Source organism: Pimephales promelas, chromosome 12, assembly GCF_988280905.1.
Source record: "Pimephales promelas chromosome 12, fPimPro1.hap1.1, whole genome shotgun sequence".
NCBI lineage: Eukaryota > Metazoa > Chordata > Actinopteri > Cypriniformes > Leuciscidae > Pimephales > Pimephales promelas.
Genome location: NC_142780.1, coordinates 18101455 through 18123966, shown reverse-complemented (window position 1 = coordinate 18123966; position 22512 = coordinate 18101455). Strand labels below are relative to the sequence as shown.

General features: G+C 37.7%; 1 protein-coding gene and 1 long non-coding RNA gene across 2 annotated transcripts; one reads left to right on the top strand and one right to left on the bottom strand.

The window, feature by feature from the left end:
- Positions 1-143: 143 nt before the first annotated feature.
- rasip1 (Ras interacting protein 1) lies at positions 144-16632 on the top strand. Its single transcript, XM_039679457.2, has 16 exons — positions 144-480; positions 1527-1648; positions 2530-2978; positions 4104-4364; positions 4447-4676; positions 5792-5953; positions 6357-6561; positions 9734-10032; positions 10367-10528; positions 11309-11349; positions 13151-13305; positions 14609-14721; positions 14810-15098; positions 15247-15410; positions 15501-15642; positions 16077-16632. The coding sequence occupies exons 2-16, from the start codon at positions 1527-1529 to the stop codon at positions 16253-16255; spliced, it is 2973 nt and encodes a 990-aa protein (XP_039535391.2). The 5' UTR covers positions 144-480; the 3' UTR covers positions 16256-16632.
- On the bottom strand, positions 4157-20142 carry LOC120484350 (uncharacterized). The gene is made up of 4 exons (XR_016145716.1): positions 19615-20142; positions 13209-13338; positions 4453-6581; positions 4157-4294 (listed from the first exon to the last, which is right to left on the bottom strand). It is a non-coding gene; the product is annotated as an uncharacterized LOC120484350 (long non-coding RNA).
- Between the last annotated feature and the right edge of the window lie 2370 nt (positions 20143-22512).

Sequence of the window (22512 nt, the reverse complement as noted above, 5' to 3'; positions counted from 1 at the left end):
TTGTCTTGCGTTTTGTACATCAGTTTCTTTGACATTGCTCTATGTGTATAATTCATATATTCTCTCTGTCTCCCTCTCTCTCTCTTTTTCTCAGGATATAGGTGTTGTCCATTGGGGAGGAAGGAAATTCTGTCATTTAGAACAATGGGCCTGCTTCTCTATCTATAGACGCAGAAAAGGGGAGAAAGAAAACGAGAAAGAAATAGAAAGCAAGAATAAGGACTAGAGGACCCTTCCAGAAACAACTTTTACATCGAAAATGAAAAAGACATCCTAAAAACTGGGTTGAAAGGACAAATTCCAGTAAAGCAAAGCAAGGCCTCATGCAGAAAATGGACTATTTAAGCATAATTCTGGACTAAGGAGAGACAGAGCCAACCTCCACTGGTATTTATTTTACATTATTATAATAAACTTCACAAACAACAACAGCCATTCCGAAGATTTATCCTGTTACAAAGAGGAAGCCCGTCACAGTGGGTAAGTCGCATTAAGATCATCCTCTGGTGAGAAAAGCCATTTAACTGATGCAAAATGACAGGTTTGGAGCTTTAGTCAGCATATCCTGAAAATCTTTCCCAACCAAATGTAGTAAATTTTGTGTCTTGGTTGTTCTACATCCACCATTAACTTTGTAGAATGTGATGAAATCAATTATGGTCACAGAGTCAACATACTAAAAGTGAAGTTCACTTTTGAGGATCGACAGAGGGCAGCTGACACTTAGGGGGTCTGTTCAGGGGTTTTCCCCGTCTGTCTGCGAGGATACATGGAGGTGAAGTCCACAGTCAGGGCGGAGGACAAAAACATGTATGTTATTATGTATAGCCGACATTCCGCGCTTTTAATCAAAGTACAAAAAGAGTGATATTCATAGAATGTGGTTTGGCTGCATGGCTGATCCTCGGCAGTGATAGTTTCATGTTGGTTGATATCTTCGTCATGGCCTCTTGGCGAAGCCACTTGACTCTTACTTGACTTCCACGAGTTTGCTTAGCTCAGGAGCAACTGTGCCAAACCTCTGCTTTTCATTAGACATGTAGACATGAATGTGAAATAAATCTTTTTCTTAGAGCCATAACTATATACACCGCCTGATGTCAACTTTGTGGCATTCCCTACAAGCCGCGTTAATGCTCTGTTACTCATAGACTGTTAGATGGTGAAGAATGTATGACACGGCACGTCCTGATTATTCAACGAGACGTTAGCTTTTCCTGCCATTTGTCTACTGAATGTCATTCACTGCCGAGATTTGATTTTGGAGAGGAATACATACAGTATCAATGACACAAACTCAGGAAATGAAATCTTTTACGGCTTCAAAGTCGTGCACGACGATCTTATGTCAATGTTCTTCTGGTGTTTCTCTGCATCTTTTTTTCTCTGACTGTTAAGACATTTCCTTTTCTTGTTTTTTCCTACTTCTCCTGATCCTTCCTTTCTCAAATTATTTTTTTTGTACATTTTATCTTTCCATTCTCCACACTTCCATCCAACATCACCTCCCTCTCTCACTCCCTCAGATGGAGGAGTCTGGCAGTCCCCGATTTAGGAAGCTCCATTTCCCAGTGGGCTTGTGGATAAATTCTCCACGGAAACACTTTGCCAAGTTGGGAGCTCGTTGGCCCAGTGCAGCATCAGTCAAGTCAGTGTTCCGAACTTTCGCTTACTCTCTGGATCAATGACAAATAAGAGTGTCCCTGATAAAGTAAAGCATAAAAGCCAGGTTCTTGGAAATGTATTTATTTTAATTTCATATGAAAAAACAATTTCGCAAAAGTTTTAATTTAAAGACTCTAAATCAGTCTGGTTTTGAAAGAAAAATCATGAATTAATAATTCACAAAGTTTTGGGGGAGTCGCACCACATGACATTTTATTATCATAAACAAGTCAAATGATCTAATACTTTTAGAGACTTATGACATTGACACACATTCAAGGTCAATAAGAAAAAACTATTTTTTTCTTATGACCTTATTTTGACCTGTGCAGATTTAAAACAAACCTCGCTTCGTTATAAGTTCATGATTCATTAATTTGTATATCTGTTTGTAAGTTGGTTGCACCACATGACCTTGATAGTTTTCAAATCTTTATTCAATACTTTTTCTAAAAAAGAATAAGAAATGATTTTTCCAAACCTGTTCTTTTTTCAATAATTTCATACTTTAATAATTTTGTTTTCTTCATTACAATATCAGGAGGGCAGTTGTTTTACCCAAATAGTTTTGAATTTATGCCACTCAAAATGATTCAAACGAATCCTAATTCAGAAAATTAGAACATGTTCATAAAAGAATAATTGTATTTAAGTCATTGTATGATGAATTACACTCTTAATTGTATTTTTGAATCAATTAATTCATCTGGACAAAAAACTTTACTAAATTTACTACTAAATGTACTAAAATTGAGTAAAAAATTTGAACTACTTTCGCTACATTTCTCCTTCCAAATAATGAGGACACATTAATGAATGTGACAGTAAATTATTTGTAAATCACCTATTCCTTCATTTTATCAGGTCCACAACTAGCTCAGATGCCGCTTCCCTGCATGAGGCCCCATCATCAGTCCCTTCCTCCCTCTCTCACTCTACCCCTTCTCTTGCCCCACCCTCTCCATCCCCTTCTCCTGCCTTCCTCCGCCCTCGCCCAGTCAATCAGCAGTCCAGGGCCAAAAGGCTGTCTCACCTCTTCCTGAGAGGCCGGTCCAACAGTGACCGAGACCGTGCCATTGGAGAACGTGAAAGGGAAATATGGGCGCATTCTGCCACCCCTTCATCACATCACTACCTGCCTCCTGCTTCCTCTAATGCCCCTGGGCTGGTCAAGATCTATGGAGATGCCCTATCCAGTGGTGCTAACTATCGGAGCCTCCTGGCAAATATACACTCCACTGCTCGCCAGCTCATTCAGCAGGTCATCACCCGCTACACTGAGAGAGAACGAGAGAACGAGACTGAAGACACAGGTATTATCCCATAAAATTATGCAAATGTCGTGGGCACAACTGCCAAAATCCCAAAAAAGACAAAAGCACCATAAATGTATCCAAAAATATATCTTTCAGACTTATGCCTGAAGTGTCTTTCACAAGTCTAAAAGACATTTATGATGCAAATGGGCACAGATGATTTTGTCCCAAAAAGGACAAAAGCATAATAAATGTATCCAAAAAATGTCTTTCAGACTTGTGTCCTATAATGTAAATTGTTTTGTGCAGTGCAAATGAACGTAGTAAAATCTAGTTCACTAGTCACATGAAATTTAAGTCATTTTCACAGATAATTGACCTCCACTGTCGCTCTGAAATGTCATTTGGGAACCCCTCTCAGATTATGAAATGGCACAGACATGTCATGCCAGGTTTGATGTCATTGTCAAGACAAAATGCCATCAGTACTTTCATTTGTTTTAATGTTTTAAAAAGAAGTCCTTAATGCTCACTAAGGCTGCATTTATTTGATAAATACAGTAAAAAAAACTGTAATATTGTTCAATATTATTTCAATTTTAAATAACTGTTTTCTATTTGAAAATATTTTAAACAGTTTTAAACAGTTGCTGCTTAAGAAACATTTCTTCTTATTATCAGTTAAAAACAGTCGTTCTGCTTTATATTTCTGTGGAAACGATGATAAAAAGAAATTCTGTTCAAACGAATACCAGTTATTTGAAATAGACATCTTTTGTAACAATGTAAACTAACAGCAAACTTTTGAAGAATAGTCTATTCCGTTCCTCACTAAAAAATCTTGAAAAAAGTGCAATGTCCATATGTGGTGTTTGAATTGCTGTATGTAAAGAATTAAGTCAAGATTATTCAGAAATACGATACTAACACATTTGGAACGACATGGGGGTGATTAAATAATGATTTAGGCAGTTTCATATGGGTCTGCTGCAGGATATTGGGTTCATTCATCCAATATCTCAGTCTTGTAATGGATGAAATATAAAACATCAAAAGCAAGCTGGAGATAATTAAATGTGCATTTGAGTGGAGACATCAGAGATTATATATAGGAAATTAGGCTTTACCCGCTTATTGTATCATTCCCTTCTGAATGTTCTTACTTCCTGTTCACCTGGTCAGCTCTCCAGAAATATTCCCCCGAGGACTTCCTGTTATGTGATGTCATTGGAAAGCCCATTCCACAGCCAGATGGAGCCATTAAATGGCAAACAGAGTGTCGAAGGGGTGTGGCGTCCTGGGAATGCCCCTTACAGCTAGTGGATATGTGGAGACCCAAGGATGGTTTTGAACGACGGTTTGAGATCCAGTGCCTTGATGAATATGAGAGGGAGGAGAAAGAGAAAGAGAGAGAGAGAGAGAGGGATGGAGAGAGCTATCAAGGTTGGAAGATCTTCATATTTAACTGTAAGATATTTTCCAACTGTGGCAATTAATTTGTGGGAAAACACTATTGTGATAACAGGTGTACGTTGGAGGCGGAGCCGCATGTCTTCAGGGGGTGGTCCAGAAGAAGAACGAGGTCATCGAGGGCGGAACACAGAACTTAGGAGGAGTATCAGTGATATGAACCTGAGTCTAAGACGTCGTCAGGGCAACACTGGTAGCAATGACCCTCGGCGTTCTGGAAATGCCTCAAACAATGGACAGGATAGAAAGAACATAGTGAGCATGATGGCATCTGAAAGTGAAGAGGTAAAATAAAGATATAGACCAACTTTTCAATACAGTAAAACCTCAAGAATGTGAAATCGAATTAATAACGCAGGGCTCAACAATAAGGACTTTTTTCTGCTTGCCCGGTTTTGGCCAGTAGTTCAGATTTCTGCTTGTCCTTCCAATATTCTCCAATATAATGTCAAATAAACCTAATATGATAAGACATACACAGTCTATGTAATATGTATGTCTTGATAAATACATATTATCCATTCTCAGTATTAGAGCCCGACCGATGAAGAGTTTTGAAGGCCGATACCGATACAAATATTTGTTGGTTTTAAAATCCGATATGCCGATATATCGGCCGATATTTTTTTTATTTTATTTTTTATTTCAGAAACGTGCAACTAAACATTAACAGATTTCCCTAACATTAGTTATTAACTAACTAAAATAAAAAAAGAAACTTTCCTTTCTTTTCTTGTCACAACAGAACAGACTGATAATAGTGGCATTAGCTAGCTTTGTGGTTAGCTAGTCTATGATGAGCCATAATTTAGCAATGGATAACGTCATACTGCAAATTGTAAAATATACATTTTCAATATAACTGGCCAAGAAGAGATGATACGTATCATTGCTATAACGGTCACGCGCTATTAAAGAAATACTTCAGTCACATCGTCAAAAGTTAAAAGGACAGTCAGTCAACTACACTGTAACAACGTAACGTAACTATTACTAGCTAATTCCGCTTCACTCTCGACTCATTTAACAGCAGCAAAACTGGACATGATAGTCACAAATTTTGTCATGCTTATTTGCGTTAAGGGAACTGATGGGGATGTTCTTTTAATTGTTATTCAAGCAATGTATGTCTTGTGACCATTTCAACGAGTGTTGCCAACAGGGACGGTGTAGAGTGCCCTCTGGTGGACAAATTATACAACTCCAATACTCATGACTCATGGTTCAAGCGTGTTTCGTCCGTTTTTACTTTATTTTTGAAATATTCATTTATCGGTCATTATAACTGCCGATACCGATAGTTTGGAAAATGCCTAATATCGGCCGATAATAGCGGCCTGCCGATATATCGGTCTGGCTCTACTCAGTATTACTATTATCCTTGTGTGATTTTTTTTTAGGGCCCTGGGTCAAGAGGTGGTGGATGTGAGGCGGACAGACGTACTCGTGCAGCAGAGGAAGAGAAAGACACCTGTGACCTGGAAGTGATGTCGCAGAGTCTGATCCTTCCACCGACAGATCGGCCTTACTTCCTGTTACTGCAGGGCTATGACCAGAGCAAGGCTAGACATGCATCAACTCACTTATCTTGCAGCCATCCCATGACATCATTCCTGTATTCCCCTAATCACAACATACCATCAAAGCTTTTATACCTTTGAGTGGAAGGCCCATTGAACAAACTGCACAAAAAAGCCACACAGAAGCTCTATAAACACACACACACGGGCTGCACAATACCAACACAAGCATGCTGTGTCTACTGCTTCATCTCTGCACAATGACCTCACACAAGCACATATTGTCGAAAACTGTAACACTCTCATTCCTTATCGTCACTGTATTTCTGCAACTTAAGATAGGAGATTGCACAGATTGTAGTAAAGACCACAATGAAGAGGATAACGGCTTTTTTCCACTCTCGTTGTTCTCACTCTCTCACTTTCTTGTTCATTATTTGTTCAGGACTTTGTGTTGTACATAATGACGGGTCACACACATGTTTTTGGGCGGAAGCCAACATTCCGTGAGCGTGAGATGGACAGGGAGAGAGAGAGGAAGGGGAAGAGGCCTCTAAAAGTGGACACTTACCTCTCAGCTCCTGACCTGCTTGCCCGACACCTCCTGATCAGAAGAGACACAGCCGTCCCAGAGCAACCACGCGGTCAAGGTACCCTGACACCAAGCTATCTAAAGACAGATAAAAGAACATTTCATAGAACAAAACGTAAGGCTTCAGTTGCACCTGGGCACTGATTTTGATTATTTTTTACATTCGCATTCAATAATGCAGCACCAAGGATTTCAAACATTCGTGATAAAACAGGAACAGGCAGTACTGACGTGAAGAAACACTGCAATCAGTGTTGGGTGGTTTAACTAAACAGCTTTACATTTGAGCCATTTTATTGATTAAATAGTGCTGACAAACTCTGCAACATTACTTTTTCACTTCTTTGATACTTTATAATGCTGCCCACACCCTGCCCGATTTTCGCCCTGGTTTTCCACTCAACTACAGTTAATGGAAATCGCCAACAAAAGCCAGAAATCCGAGGCAAATCTGCACTCAATCGTGACCTCAGCTGACGATCACTAATGTGTCAGTTTTCGACGGCAAGAAACTGAGAGAAGTGCCAATGCATTGCAGATGCCCGAGAGGTATTTATGCTGCCGACCACACACTACATGACTTCCAAGGTCGTCAGAATTCGGTTCTTTTTACACTGCACACGGTCCTCGCCAATGTCAGTTTCATTATAAACAAAGTTCAAATGATAGGACTTGGACTGCAGACTGCAGGTCTAGATATTTAGTCTGCTAATGCCACCCACACCCTACATGATAGCCCTGATTTTCATAAACAGTTCACGGATATTGCCGACAAAAGCCCAAAATGAGAGGCAAATCTGTGCTAGTTCACCGTGATACTTGCTACACTCTCAGAAAAAAAAGGTACAAAAGCTGTCACTGGGGCTGTACCTTTTCAAAAGATAAACGTTTGTCCATTTCAGGTGCTAATATGTACATTTTAGGTAAGTACATTTTAGGTGTTAATATGTACATTTTGAGGGTTAATATGTACATTTTAGGTGCTGATATGTACATTTTAGGTCCTAATATGTAAATTTTAGGCCCTTATATGTACATTTTAGGTGGTAATATGTACATTTTAGGTACTAATATGTACATTTCAAGTGTTAATATGTACATTTTAGGTGCTAAAATGTCCATTTCATGAGCTAATTTGTACATTTTACGTGGTAATATATACATTTTAGGTGGTAGTATGTACATTTTAGTTACTAATATGTACATTTCAGGTGCTAATATGTCCATTTCATGAGCTAATATGTACATTTTAGGTGGTAATATATACATTTTAGGTACTAGTATGTACATTTTAGGTGCTAACATGTACATTTTAGGTGCTAATATGTCCATTTCATGAGCTAATATGTCCATTTTAGGAGATAATATGTACATTTTATGTGGTAATATGTACATTTCAGGAGCTAATATGTACATTTTAGGTGGTAATATGTAAATTTTGTGGTAATATGTACATTTCAGGAGCTAATAAGTACATTTTAGGTACTAATATGTACATTTTAGGTGTTAATATGTACATTTCAGTTGCTAATATGTACATTTTAGGTGCTAATATGTACCACTAAGGTACCAATATGCAGCCTTTGGGTACAGAAGTGTACCTTTTGAAAAGGTACAGCCCCAGTGACAGCTTTTGTATCTTTTTTTCTGAGAGTGTGCAATCTGAGAGAAGACCAATGCATCTGTGATGCTTGAGAGATTTTGCATGTTAAATATTGTCGGTGATGCCCAAGAGATAGGCTATTGTATGATGCACAACCTGTCTGCAATCCAAGTCCTGTGGTGTGAAATGTGTTTTGTGACGACAGAACAGCAATTGTGAAAAGAACACCAATCCGAAAGTTGTGTAGTGTGTGTAGGAGGCAGAACACAGAGAGCAAAAAGATCACTAGTGACAACGCTCGGAAACAAACGTTGTGCTAGTGCTAGCTTATATTGCTAGCGACGAAGAAGGTCAATATTAAGGTTGACGCAATAGTCTTTTCTTCCCTATTGTGACATATCTGAGTGAAACAGCTTCTCAAACAAGAATAAATGTAGGACAGGATTTGATTTTGCGCATTGGGAATTGATTGGATTGTTGTGGTTTGCTATTGCGGTGATGTCATGTGAGTGACAGGTTTCTCCGCCCTCACGCCAGTAAACACATCATCAGAGAAGAGATGTCGCTGCAAGTAGGAGGGGAAATGATTTTGATTAAAGATTACAAGGGTACATGAATTAAAATAAATAAATAAAAATGGTGCATGGATAAATCATTAAATACTGTAATATTTTAAAAAAAGAATCTTACAGTTAAAATCTCTTTCAAATGCTTGTGAAACGAGGCAGGTAAAGACATTCATCATACAAAAAACATCAAAACATTAACAGTACACAAAAGCACGTAAATACCACAGTGTTTCTGTGTATTTTTGTTCTGTATGTACTGTTTTAAACATTATAAAACTTCTGCATTGTACACAAAATGTACTGTAGTACTGTAGTCACTGTAGTACTGTTATATATTGGAGTACCAAAAACAATACCATTGTTCATGAATATGGTAATTATTCAGTTTGCACAAACAGCAACTAGCAATATAGTTTTCTGTATTAATTATTTTGGGGGATTCGGTTTAAACGTGTAAGTATTTTAGATAAAATTACAGCTTACTGTTTTAAATATTTCATATTTGTGAAAAAATTAAATAGCTTAAATGCATAGCAAGCTACTTTTGCAATGTACTGTAGCTTTTAGCCTTTCAGCTTTTAGCTTAGCTTAAAGGAGTAGTTCACTTTAAAAAAAAAAAAAAAAAAACTTTTGCTGATAATTTACTCATCCCCATGTCATCCAAGATGTCCATGTCTTTCTTTCTTCAGTCGAAAAGAAATGAATGTTTTTAATCAAAACATTCCAGGATTTTCTCAAAGGGCTTTAAACGACACCAGACGATGAAAAAGGGTCTTGTCTAGCAAAAAAAAAAAAAAACGGTCATTTCATAAATAAATAACAAAGTTTAAGTTTTATAAGCACAAATGCTTGCCTTACTCTGTTCTGTGATGAGCGTTCGTGACTCTCCTGTTCAAACTCATTCATCAAAATGAACAAATCATTTTTCGAGTCATGACTCGAAGGGAACTACTCCTTTAAGCTATTTTTCTTCTGTTGCTAGTTCAGCTAGAAACATGTTTTGAATAGCTTGCCCAATACTGTCTCCAATTATGCTTCTTGTTCTCATTCTTTCTTAGCCTTGGCCCGTCCATTCAGAGGAGGACCTGTCACTCTCAATGGAGCTCCACTTTATAGAGAAGCAGCCCTAAAGCCAGGAGACTTGTTGGGTCTGGGCAGCCACTTCCTTTTCCTTTACCGTGACCCCCGTGTGACCCCCGCACCGCCCCTGGCCTTACCGCCACCATGGCAAGGTGACATGTCAACTTCCTACGGCCCTGGTGGGATGACAGATAGGCAGGAAATGCTTCGGCAGTATCTGGGGTCCACAGAGTCACTACTGAGATTCCAGGCCAAACATGCCGATGCCTTGCTGCAGGTAAACACTGATACGATCGGATCCTCCTTCTGATATATCTGCCATAAACAAACAGTAGTGCATGTAAATAGCGAGTTCTGACAGGGGGGTTTTATCATAATGATTTACTGAATGGAAATCTGTAGACTGCAGCTGTTTAAAAATCACAGCACGGTTCAGCCAACATTGCTGCGTAAAGGTTTATAATACGGCATCCTCAGTGAGTGTTGGAATGAAACCTCTTTTAGGAAAAATATAATCACTGGTGTAACAAATACTGCAGTAGTTTCAGTTTTGCCATGGCACCATAATATTTGTTTATACAAATCGGTTACTACTTCTACTTTAATTTCAGGAAATTATTTCGAAGAATTCCAGTCCAGATTCAGGGGGCGGGGCCTTAGCACCTGCCTATCTTCTGTCGCTCATGATTGACTACGCCTCTAAACATCTGGATCCTGAATTAACACCACAACTGCTTTTAAAGGCAGCCAATCAGATCAAAGGAATTGTTTGGGTAAGTGTCCAAAAGTGCTTTCTGTTTCGTTAAACCTATAAAACAGAAATGACAGTTTATAATAATTGAATTATACTTATTATTTTAACAATGTTTAACTATCAGATATGTTTTTAAGTGAATCATTGTAATTATATTATACAGTGCCTAATTTAACATGAATATCAATATTATTAAAATTACTATAAGTAAAAGTGAACACATTACGTCTGATTCGATGTTGATGAAGCGGTGCTTGAGCCTCACTCATGGGACAAAATAGGCCGGGAACCACTGGTCTAGATGGCATGAACTATTATGATATCATAAAATGTAAAACCACAACCTTTATTAAGAGTAAAGTGAAGCACAGGGTTGGGCTGTGTTACGTAACGGCTATTAAGGTGATATTGAACATGACAGGCCATCACTGTTCCTTACACTCTTTGGCTCACGCAAAGTTGTTTTGTCAAACCAAGGCACAGATAAACCTGGAGTAACCGTTAAAGCACACAACAAACACTAATAGTTTATCTGAGAGTGTTGGGCGGGAGTGTCTTAAAATGGACTCTCTCTCTGCACTGTTAAACTGTGGTTGAGGAGCCACAGCTGCAGACACAGATAGGCTTTCATTGGAATTTCACCGTAGTTTGTAAACAGAGGTTGACTGATGTCATTTCCACCCGTTTGGAAAATGTGCTGTCATTGTCCGGACACATCAGCCAAACACTCCCACCCATGCATTCATTCGAGTCTGCTTTAATCTCTCTCTCTCTCTCTGTTCCATTATTCATCTTTCAGGACAAAATTAAAGAGTTCGGTGACAAACATCCAACACAAAAGTAAGAACCTGCACTACCTCTCCATGCTGTAGATCTGTATACACTGTTCAAACATTGTTGCTCAGTGACAGGCCTGTAAACAGTGAATTCCTATCACATTACCCAGCACTGAGCATGTGTTGTGATTTTATTTATTTAATGTTTAAATATATAACTAATGTATACAAAATAATTGTATATATTTAATGAAATAATATTACACAAAAATTAATTTATATACATTGCCTGACCAAAAAATAAATAAATATAAAAAAAATTATTTGCTGTTTGTACTTAAATAGGCAAATGCTTAAGAGTCAATGACTGGATCATTATTGCTGTGATTATTATGTTTCTAGCATGTTGTACTCTATGTTTGGCAACAGTTCTTCTAATCCTAATTGATAAAGTGTGCAGATTTTTATTTCTTAATCAACCATGTGAAAGACACATCATGGCCATATTTCAGGATGACAATGTCAAGATTCCTCAGACTCAAATTGTGAAAGAATGGTTGGGAGAAAGCATGAAAAATCATTTTCACGCATGGATTAACACCTCTGAGTCCTGGCCTTAAAATCATTGAAAGTCTTTGGGATGTGCTGGAGTAAACTTTATAGCGCGCTTGACTCTTGCATTGTCAATACAAGATCTTGACCAAAAATTGACGCACCTCTTGATGGAAAAAAAACATCACAACATGTATTTCCATCAAGAGGTACATCATTTTTTGGTCAAGATCTTGTATTGACAACGCAAGAGTCATGACTCAATAAAGTCTACATAAGTATCTTCCTACATGGTTGTTAAAAAAAAAATTAAACTACACACTCCATCAATTAGTTAAAACAACTGTTGCCAAACATATAACATGCTAGAAACACAATAAGCACTACAATAACAATCCAATCATTGACTCCCACAAGCCTTGCCGTTTCAGAGGTTCTCTGACCTAGTCACCTCGCCATAAGGCGGCCATTTCTAATGCATCCAACAAGTTGCATATGCATAACAAGAACTGACTGCTATCTAATCTACCCAGACCTCCTGATGTTCAAAGATATTCTTTCTTTTCACCAGTGCCTGGTTATAATTTTTTGGCTCATCTGTGTATATATAACATTTTCCTCTAAAGGTCCGTTCACACCAAGGACGATAACTATAATGCTAACGACAAAGATATAGTTCAAAAATTCTTTCTCAATATCAAAGAATAGCAGAATCCAGACCATAATGACAATGACACAAAGAAACAATGTCATTGGAATCACTTTCAGATTTTTTTTCCAGCTGATGGAAGTGATGAAAACAATGACAGCCTATCAGCCTAGACTGTCTACCGCTTCAAATGCTCAAGTTCTTTAAAGCAGGATTGGCAAAACTGTATTGCAAGCTTGGAATAAACAGAATGATATCATCGGCTGGTGTGGACGCTATAGTTATCGTTCTTGGTGTGAACGGGCCTTAAGAGTTTGAAAACGTTAGAAATTATAAAACTATTCTCACTTTAAAAAATATTTTCATGATTTGTAATCACAACATTTTTTCTTTTGTCGAATCAACTTTAACTCAATTTTTCCATTTCAATGAACTTAAAATTTGAAGGCAACCAGGTTACTTTTTTTAAGTTAAACCAACAATATTTTTTTACAGTGATATGCCACAAGCTAAAACTATCAGATGGTGACCAACCATGTATCCAAATTTTAAAAACATATTATGAAACAAATAAATTAAACAGAGCAATGTATCAATATATATGTGTGCATATTGTGTACAATGCAGAAGTTATATAATGTTTAAAAAAAATATGGTTGTTCAGTCCAGCAGAAGCTGAAGTTGAACTTCCTCCCCCAAGCATGCAGAAGCTCTCATCTGACCTTCAACCTCTCATGTTCTGGATGTCCAACGCCACGGAGCTCCTCAACTTCTTTCAGGTCAAAGTCGAAGCCATGGAAAAAGAATGGGAATTTGAAGGTGAGCGAGAGATCAGCGATTACAGCATGTTTTCTGAAAACCAAAAATACTTGCATTACACAATGTGCCATATCTTCTGCTGTAGACGTGTTATGTCTTTTGTTCAAATAAATCAGTTTTCTCTCATCTCTAAACTATCCCATCTTGTCCTTTTTTGGTAAACTTGCTAGTCTAAGCAAACATCATGACCTGCAGAATATGCCTGATTCACATTCATAGTTTGATTGTATTCAAACTACTGACTTATGGCTCATGGCTTTGCCAAATGTCAAAATGTACTCGTCATGTGATAACATTGTGTATTGTCAACAAGCAGCAAGTTTTCCCTCAAAGATGAGCTCATAAAATAACTTTTTATTGTCAATGAACGAATTATGCTGAAACTAATTGAAATTACTATAAATGATCAATGTGAATAAACCTGGGATGGTCTGAATATTTCTCCATGTTATTTTATGGACATGTTGAGTCATGTATATTAAAGGAGTAGTTCACTTTTGCTGATAATTGACTCACCCACATGTCAAGATGTCCATGTCATTCTTTCTTCAGTCGAAAAGAAATTAAGGTTTTTGATGAAAACATTCCAGCATTTTTCTCCATATAATGGACTTCAATGGGAACCAAATGGTTCAAGGTCCAAAAGAAACTTTCAGTACAAACTGCAAACTGTTCAAAGGGCTTTAAACGATTCCAGACGATGAATAAGGGTCTTAATCAAGCGAAACGATCGCTCATTTAAAAAAAACCCCAAAACAACAAAGTTTGTTTTATAAGCTCTAATGCTCGCCTTGCTCTATTCTGTGATGCATGTTCGTGACTCTCCTGTTCAAACTCGTTCATCAAAACCAACGAATCTTTTCCCGAGTCAATTCGTTCGTTGAATGAACCAAATGACCCGGAAAAAGATTCGTCCATTTTGATTAACAAGTTCGAACAGGGTCACGAACGTGCATCACAGAACAGAGCAAGGCGAGCATTAGAGCTTATAAAACTTAAACTTAGTTATTTATTTTTTAAATGAGCGATCGTTTCGCTTGATAAGACTCTTATTCATCGTCTGGAATCGTTTAAAGCCCTTTGAACTGTTTGCAGTTTGTACTGAAAGTGTCTTTTGGACCATTAAAGTCCATTATATGGAGAAAAATGCTGGAATGTTTTCATCAAAAACCTTAATTTCTTTTTGACTGAAGAAAGAATGACATGGACATCTTGGATGGCATGGGGGTGAGTAAATTATCAGCAAAAGTTTTTTTTTTAAAGTGAACTACTACTTTAAGTTTTGTCTCACATTAATCTATAGCCCCGGGTGACCCTGTGCTTTCGGCTGACATGGACACCTGTTCTGAGGCGCTGGCACAGCTGGATGACGTCATTATGCACACCTTTCAGCAATGTGTTTACCATCTGACCAAGGTGAGAGAATGTGCATCAGCGCTGCTTGAATGACCCATTTTTAATATAATGTATTATATATATTGATCTCATTTCGTCTCTCTTTCAGACATTATACTCCCTCCTCCCAGCACTGTTAGACACTAACCCCTTCTCCAGTGAGGAGAAGAAGAAAGGAAAAGCAGGCGCCAAGGACAGAGCAGGTAGTGAAGGTGAAGGAGACGAGGAAGAGGACGTCTCGACTTTGCCGCCCACCGTGGCTGGACTGGTGGAAGTGTATCGCTGCTCTCTGCAGCTTTCCCGAGAAGCTTGCCTCTCTCCACCGCTAACCTCCCAAACATTTGGCTACCTCTTCTTCTTCACAAACACGTCTCTTCTCAACACACTCTTGGAGAGAGGTGAGAATTTACAATCTTTCATAAATACAGTTGTGTTTGCACATGGTTTCGAGCAGCAATGACAGGAGCTGACTTGTGATGGCAATGAGTTTATGGCTGGACCAGCAGTGTGATGTTGAAAATGTTTTGTTCGTTCCGTCTTAAACAGACAGTCTGTTCTCTTGGTCCCGTGCGGTTCAAATTCGAACAAATCTGGACCTGGTTCTAGACTGGCTACAAGGAGCAGGCCTTGGAGATATTGCATCAGAGTTTCTAAAGAAACTATCGGTTACGGTCAATTTCCTGTGCATACCTAAAACACGCCTTATTCAGGTGAGAGTCTGAGAACAAACACGCTGCGCTGAATATGAAAATAAATTCTAGCACAATGATATTTAATACGTTTCCACTCTCTTCCTTCAGTCATCCTGGTCAAGTTTACAGGAAGAACATTCCTTGCTAAATCCTTCCCAGCTTCACCATCTTCTCACACATTATAAACTTGGACCAACGAGAGCCCCACCATCCTCATGGGCTCCGCCTCTCGGTACAGAGCTTGGAAGTGGTGAGCAACAATCTTAATAAATTAACAACTTATTTTTAAAATGTAATGATACTATTTCCCTAAATAGGTCAATCAGTTTTTTTTTTTACATACACTTCTGTTCAATAGGTTGGGGTCAGTAAATGTTTCTGATCAAACTGACCAAAAGGGACAGTAAAACATTCAGCTTCAACACCACAGAAATAAATTACGTTTTAAAATATATTCTCAAAATATAGTTATATTAAAATATAGCCTAGTTATTTCAATTGCAAGAAAATATCATATTGTAAGAAAATAAAATATTACAATTTTTTATGGTATTTTTGAATAAATAAATGTATTATTGGTTAGCTTAAAAGAATTCTTTCAAAAACATTTTAAAAAATCACAATATTAAACATTTTACTGTATTTTTGAATAAATAAATGTAATATTATTCACATTTTTTTCAGATATTTTTGAGAGTTTCTTGGACCATCCTCCTCTTATCTTGCCTAACGAGACACCTCGCCTGGACCTGACTCAGCCAATCCCAAGCCCTGATCTACTGAAGGAAGTGACACGCCTGCGAACATTCCTGTGGGGGCTCGACCAGGATGAACTTCCTGCTAATCAGAGGACTAGACTGTAACATTACTTCATTCCAGTTGTGAAATTATGAACATTATCTAGTTCTCATATAGAGAAACTATCAGTCTTTAGATACTATAGTAGGCTACATAAGGGCCTGTACATGTACAAATCATTCCTTGAATGACATGACATTCCTTCTTTCTTTGCCTATCAAGCACATCTGTTTGATTTTAAAGGAAATACACTGGCTTAATTATGAATATGCATAATTAATCGCATTGGTTACCATTGGTTAGATTTATGTTGCAGGAAATTCATTGCCTGGTTGCAATGATAAATGCCAGCCTGTTATTTTACAGTCTTCTAATGTTCTGTTAAAGTAGCTTTTTCACTGTTTGTATTTCTGTAATAAATAAAAATTACATATACCCCCTGGCATGTTTTATTATTATTATTAATGGATTCTCATACTTCTTTTGAGAGTCTGTGGAGGCCACCTGCTGTTCTATTAATCAACACTGGGTGGCATGATCGCAATGGATTCAACGATTAGTTAGTGAGAAACATCAAGGCATTTTGATAGTTCTACTACTTTAAAGCCAGGGTAAACCCTGGGTAAACATACAGTAATTAAGGGTTATCTTTTTCTGTGATACTGTTCATATAGCCCAAGTTGATCTTTACTAAGGGCAAATTCCAATCGGAAGTGCGCATCCCTATGTCCTGCTTACTCCGAAGGGCAGAGCCTTTGAAGTGTGGACTTTGGAGGGAGCATTTCTGTTTCATGAAGCCGTTTGGAACGCACTTGGTAAAGGGAGCAACTAAAGTCAATGTAATTTTCCTCATTAGCTTCACATGGGAATGTTACTACGACAACACTAGGCAGTGACAAAAGGAACATTTTATTATTGGTGTTAATATGATACAAATAAATGTACATTTACAATTAAGTCACGCTTTATATGTATGTGTGTGTTCCCGATCTGCTCTTGACTTTATATGGTAAAGGTGAAATTCACGATTTTTTGCTGAGAATCATTGTTGTACATATATTAATAACATGATATTTGAAATCAACTCAAACACACATACACACAATCCCTTCATTTCTCCGCCCCCATTATGCTTGAATATGCAATGCAAGAGTGACAAGGCTTTGCAAAACAAGGCTTCGCAAAAAATAAAGCAAAGATGACGTACTAACGACAAGGAAGAACAAAAATTAATATACAGTACATGAGTATATACAAGCTCGTTGTTAGTCACCAGAAGCAGACACTTGAAACCAATGTTACTATGAAGCAGAAACAACGCAACCTCAGTTTTCCGACCTTCCAGAGGTCTCTCAAGCGCTGGAAAGCTTTTCTAATAATAACGCAGGTCCTCAAGCTCTTCCCTGATCCTAACCCTTCTTTTTCTAGTAATATTACTCTGACCTTTTCTCTTTTGTAATGTCTCTCAGCCATCTTGCTTTCTACAGTCTTTCTTCAGTTCAAATATCCCTCATGCTCACTCTCTCTCCTCCCCCATCATGAGTATATACTATGGGGTTAGAATTGTTGCATTATTCCAAATAAATGGATTAAGATCCACAAAATAAATGTAGAGTTTCACCAAAAAAGAAAAGAAAAAAAGATTAGCAAATATAACAAATGTGTTTAATGTCACAAACATATTATTATTATTATATGACGCTGATGTAGCCTACTTTAATTAATAAAGGTAAAATAATTAATTTAATTATACATACTTGTGTTACATTGTATGTTGTTTAATTAAAGGGGTGGTAAAGTATGATTTCACTTTTCTAACTTTAGTTAGTGTGTAATGTTGCTGTTTGAGCATGAACAACATTATCAAAGTTACAACGCTCAAAGTTCAAATCAAAGGAAGATATTTGCTTTTTAACACACTTGAAACCCCGCCCTCTGCAGCAGCTCATTTGCATTTAAAGGGCCATGCACAAAACGGTGCGTTTTTGCAAACCCTCAAAAAGTGACATATAAAAAGTGACAAAAAGTTATATAAAAATATCTGTAAGGAAATTTTGTGCTAAAACTTGACACACACACTCTGGGGACATCAGAGATTTATTTTACATCTTGTGAAAATAGCATTTTACCACCCCTTTAAAATAGTATAATTTTAATGAATTTAATGTAGTAAATTACTATTAAGTTTTAGTGTATTCTTGAATGTATTTTTTTTTGTGCCCTGCAGAGACTAGTACTATACTTTTCAAGCTGTAACTGACTGTCATAAAATGTTGAACTGAGCACAGAGTCACGGACATCATGCAGTGCCATTACTCGACCTGAATATGCCGCTTGAAATTGTTCATTCTATGGCGCTCACTTTGTGTCATTTAATAACCAAGCTTAGAGGAGTAGTTCACTTTAAAAAAAAACCTTATAATGATAATTTACTCACCCACGTCACCCAAGATGTCCATGTCTTTCTTTCTTCAGTCGAAAAGAAATTAAGGTTTTTGATGAAAACATTCCAGCATTTTTCTCCATTTAATGCACTTCAGTGGGAACCAAACGGATAATTTCAGAGGGATTTGTTAATAAATCATTCCTGGTCGGATTTATGTGACATTTTAATAAAAACAATATGGCGAAATCGATTATTTAAGGTTATATAGAAAAGCATATATCCTGAAATCCCTCTGAACTTTTTTTTCATCTTGTACATAAACAAAATTAAAAAAAGAATTTTTCCCCTGGCTTTATCATATGTTCAGATCTATCTACTGAAAATATATCCAAACTTGCGCATATTTAATGAGGTAAGGCCTAATTTGCATAATTAAACATACAAATTTCAAAAACTAATAATACGTTTTTTTATATACTTGTGTAAGAAATCAACGGAGAAAGTTTCATGGTGATAGGCCTATCTATTTACCCTAAAAATTTTACCCTATTCACCTGTAGTGTCTCGCCTTAAATAAATATATATATTCAACAAAAGTAATCATTTAAATTAGCTACTTTCCTATTGTGGTACTTGGATTACGTTACTGAATATTTTTATATGAAGTAATTTGTAACTGTAACGGAATACATTTTTAAAGTAGCCTAATCCTCCCAAACCTGTGCATGTTACACACATAAATATAGGCCTACTGTCAAGAGGACATGAAAGGCAAACAGTGTGTGCAAAAGGATTTGGTGAATGGGTGAATATGAATTCATCAAGTAGCCTACAATGTTCCTGAATCACCTTTTTTTTTGATCATGGAGCAATATTCAAATTTAAGGAATAAAATATCAATTTAAGGCTAATGCAGTGCCTGAGCTCCAGGTAAAGTTTACACAACAACCTCCTACAGCATGAATGTTTTGAGTGCAGGCTAGTCCATTTATCAAAAGGAGTTTTCGCAGGATTAGCGGCTAAATAAAAAGAGCATACCTGTTCGCTTTCTTGCTCTCAGCGGCTGGGAAGCGTGCCTTCTTCAACTCATATGCTTTCAGCCTTGAACCATTCAGAAACCATTTGGACCCTAGGCTGATTTTATTCCGAACCGTCCCTTATGACGTGCATCGACGTTCTCCACACGCACGCGATCTCAAACACGAACTTCTAGCGTGATATTAGCTACTTGGAAATACGAAGCCCCTCATGGTAGCCTATAAAAAACGGACATGGGAGGAAAAATAGTTCAATGTTTTGCGTTTCCCAGTGATGCTTTAGAGACGCAAATATACTCCATTCCCTGAGAAACTTAGAAACGTTGTGAGAGAACGTAAAAGCATTGAAAAATAATTTTTGTCCATCTCATATTTTTCCCACCACTATTAGGGACTCCGTAGAAAATCACATGAAAAGCAGCGTGCAGGATAAAACCTTTGACCGCCCTCTGCACTGCATTAGCCTATGCTATAGCTTTTGACCCAGGGTTAAAAGTAAAACGTCGCCCAGGGTTAAGTGTAGTTTGGCGTGTAGCCTATATTTATTGCAGAGCTATCTATGTTGTGACGGAGAACACAGGCTACTGTTTGTAGTTTCTTATTGATAAAACAACCTTCTCACTCACAGTGACGTTCGAAAATAAACACTCTGTTATTGACCCAAAAGTGGCGTCAAGCCCATCCTTGCTTCATTTGTTTAGATGTACATGTTTTTGAGGATATGAAAAAAAATTCCCAAGACGTGTACTGACGTCATGTGAAGTCTTTAATCCACATTTATTGTAAATCTGTGTTGTCTTTTCCGCGTTGTATCTTGACAACGTGCCAGATCTCCGTCCCTTCCGGTCAATTGTTTCATTATGCCGTTTTTACGGTAAGAATGCGATCCCGTGAGAGCCGTTTACATCACTCTGGATTTTAAATTTGTCCAGCCAACGGCACCAGCCCTTGTTAACCCCATCACCCGCGCCATGTCATCGTCTCAAGTCGGTGGCAGATTTGTGTGAGTCATGATTCAGCCTCCCTGTGGTGGAAATTTAATCAATTAAGTTACTATACGACTTCTGATTTGCAAATCTGTGTGGTTTATGAGCGAGACTGTTCTTGGGCTGTTTTGAACTTGTCATCCTTTCATCATGGAATAATTGATGATTATTATTTGAGTTAAAGCAGTAAAGATGTTTTTCAGGCATAGTGCTGGTCATACAGCTATGGGTCAGTGATGCCAGTGTTGATGTGAACAGTCAGCCTCCCCATCCTTTTTCTGTGTCACTGTCTGCCCTGTCCTTAAAAAGTGTGTGTCTGTATTGCTCACATGGCCAGCCATAAAACACACACATGCACTCTGAGCGAAGATATACACCCATTCCTCCAGGTGCTGCTCCCCGCACCTGTTGAAGTTCCTCTCTGTAATTAGGACAACACAATTATTTTTTTCGAAGGCAGAGAGGGAAGGGGGGTGAGGGGTAGACAATGGAGCACTTATTCTCACTTTGCTTTCTTTTTCTACATCTCTCAAGTAATGATAGATTCTTGCATCTTCAAAGCAAGACAGGTTTCCTACAAAACTGCTGAGTCAGGAAAGAGAGAAAGGGAGGGTCGTTTTTGTCGGGATGTCTGTGTGTTCTTAGCTGTGTCTTTGACCGTGTACAACTTGTCTTCTGCACATATAATATTGGATGATGTTCACGTTTTCAAAATTCCGACACAAGCACATGTTTAGAGTCTGACAGTATTAATCCTGTTCTTATTGAGGTCTGCCTTCATTACACAATTTGGGGCTTTCCAGGCGTCGACCCAAAAAACCTGAACCCCAAGGCCACCAGCTGTTCCTCAGCTGAAGTTCCTTATCTGTTGTTCAAGGGTAACAAAACATAGGCCTAAAATACTAAACAAAATATACAAAACACACATGAAAAAAAAAATAAAAATACCATAGGCCTATAGTTTAAAGTTCTCACAGAGAAAGGGGAATTGTCCTGATTTTAGATATTTTACTGACGCTGCAGAAAAGACCAACTGGCATGAATATTTAGTCCAGGCTGTATGTTTATTTGGTGTCGATCTAGTTGGTGGATTACTATAGTATGCTTTTCCGAAAAAATATTTCGTTTTTACAACTATTTTCTGTTATTAAGTCTATCTATCTATCTATCTATCTATCTATCTATCTATCTATCTATCTATCTATCTATCTATCTATCTATCTATCTATCTATCTATCTATCTATCTATCTATCTATCTATCTATCTATCTATCTATCTATCTATCTATCTTTGCCAAGCTATGCTGTTGGTTAAAATTACAGTTACAGTAATTGAATTTCAGTTCATACTGCCTAAATTCAAACTCTGCATCATATTTGACACATACATATAAATTAAATTAAATTTCATTGGGTTCTGTTATTACAGATGACCGTTTTGCATATTCAACCATGTATGAGCAAATATATTACAGTAAAACAAATTACAGTAAGTCTGAAATATCCAATCTGAGGAATGCATCGAAAACTTTTAGAGTTAAAAAAAGAAAAAAAAAAATCTACATTATGTTAGTCCAAAAAGATGGCGAATAGTATAAATGGAGACGTGTGTGCGCATGTGTCTGCAGCCAGTGCGGTCAATGAGGTTGAGCTGCCCTGAGTTTCCTACCCTGCCTGCTCTGACAAAGTCTGTGTGTGTGTGTGTGTGTGTGTGTATGAGAGAGAAAATCTATCCTTGCATATTTGCGTGTATTTCTATCCACGAATAGAGAGGGAGTGAACACGTGCTCATTGGCATTCTTAAAGAAGCGAATCCTTGATATGTAAAAGAGAAATATGAAATGGACTGTGTGTGTGTGTGCGTTCATGGGAAAGAGAGACTGTGTGTAGGTTTGAGGTTAGACGCGGGACGA

Coding starts and splice junctions, on each gene's coding strand:
- rasip1 (XM_039679457.2), top strand. CDS start 1,527: ATGGAGGAGTCTGGCAGTCCCCGATTTAGGAAGCTCCATTTCCCAGTG. Junction 6,562..9,733: donor AGAGCAACCACGCGGTCAAG/GTACCCTGACAC, acceptor ATTCTTTCTTAG/CCTTGGCCCGTCCATTCAGA. Junction 13,306..14,608: donor AAAAGAATGGGAATTTGAAG/GTGAGCGAGAGA, acceptor ATTAATCTATAG/CCCCGGGTGACCCTGTGCTT.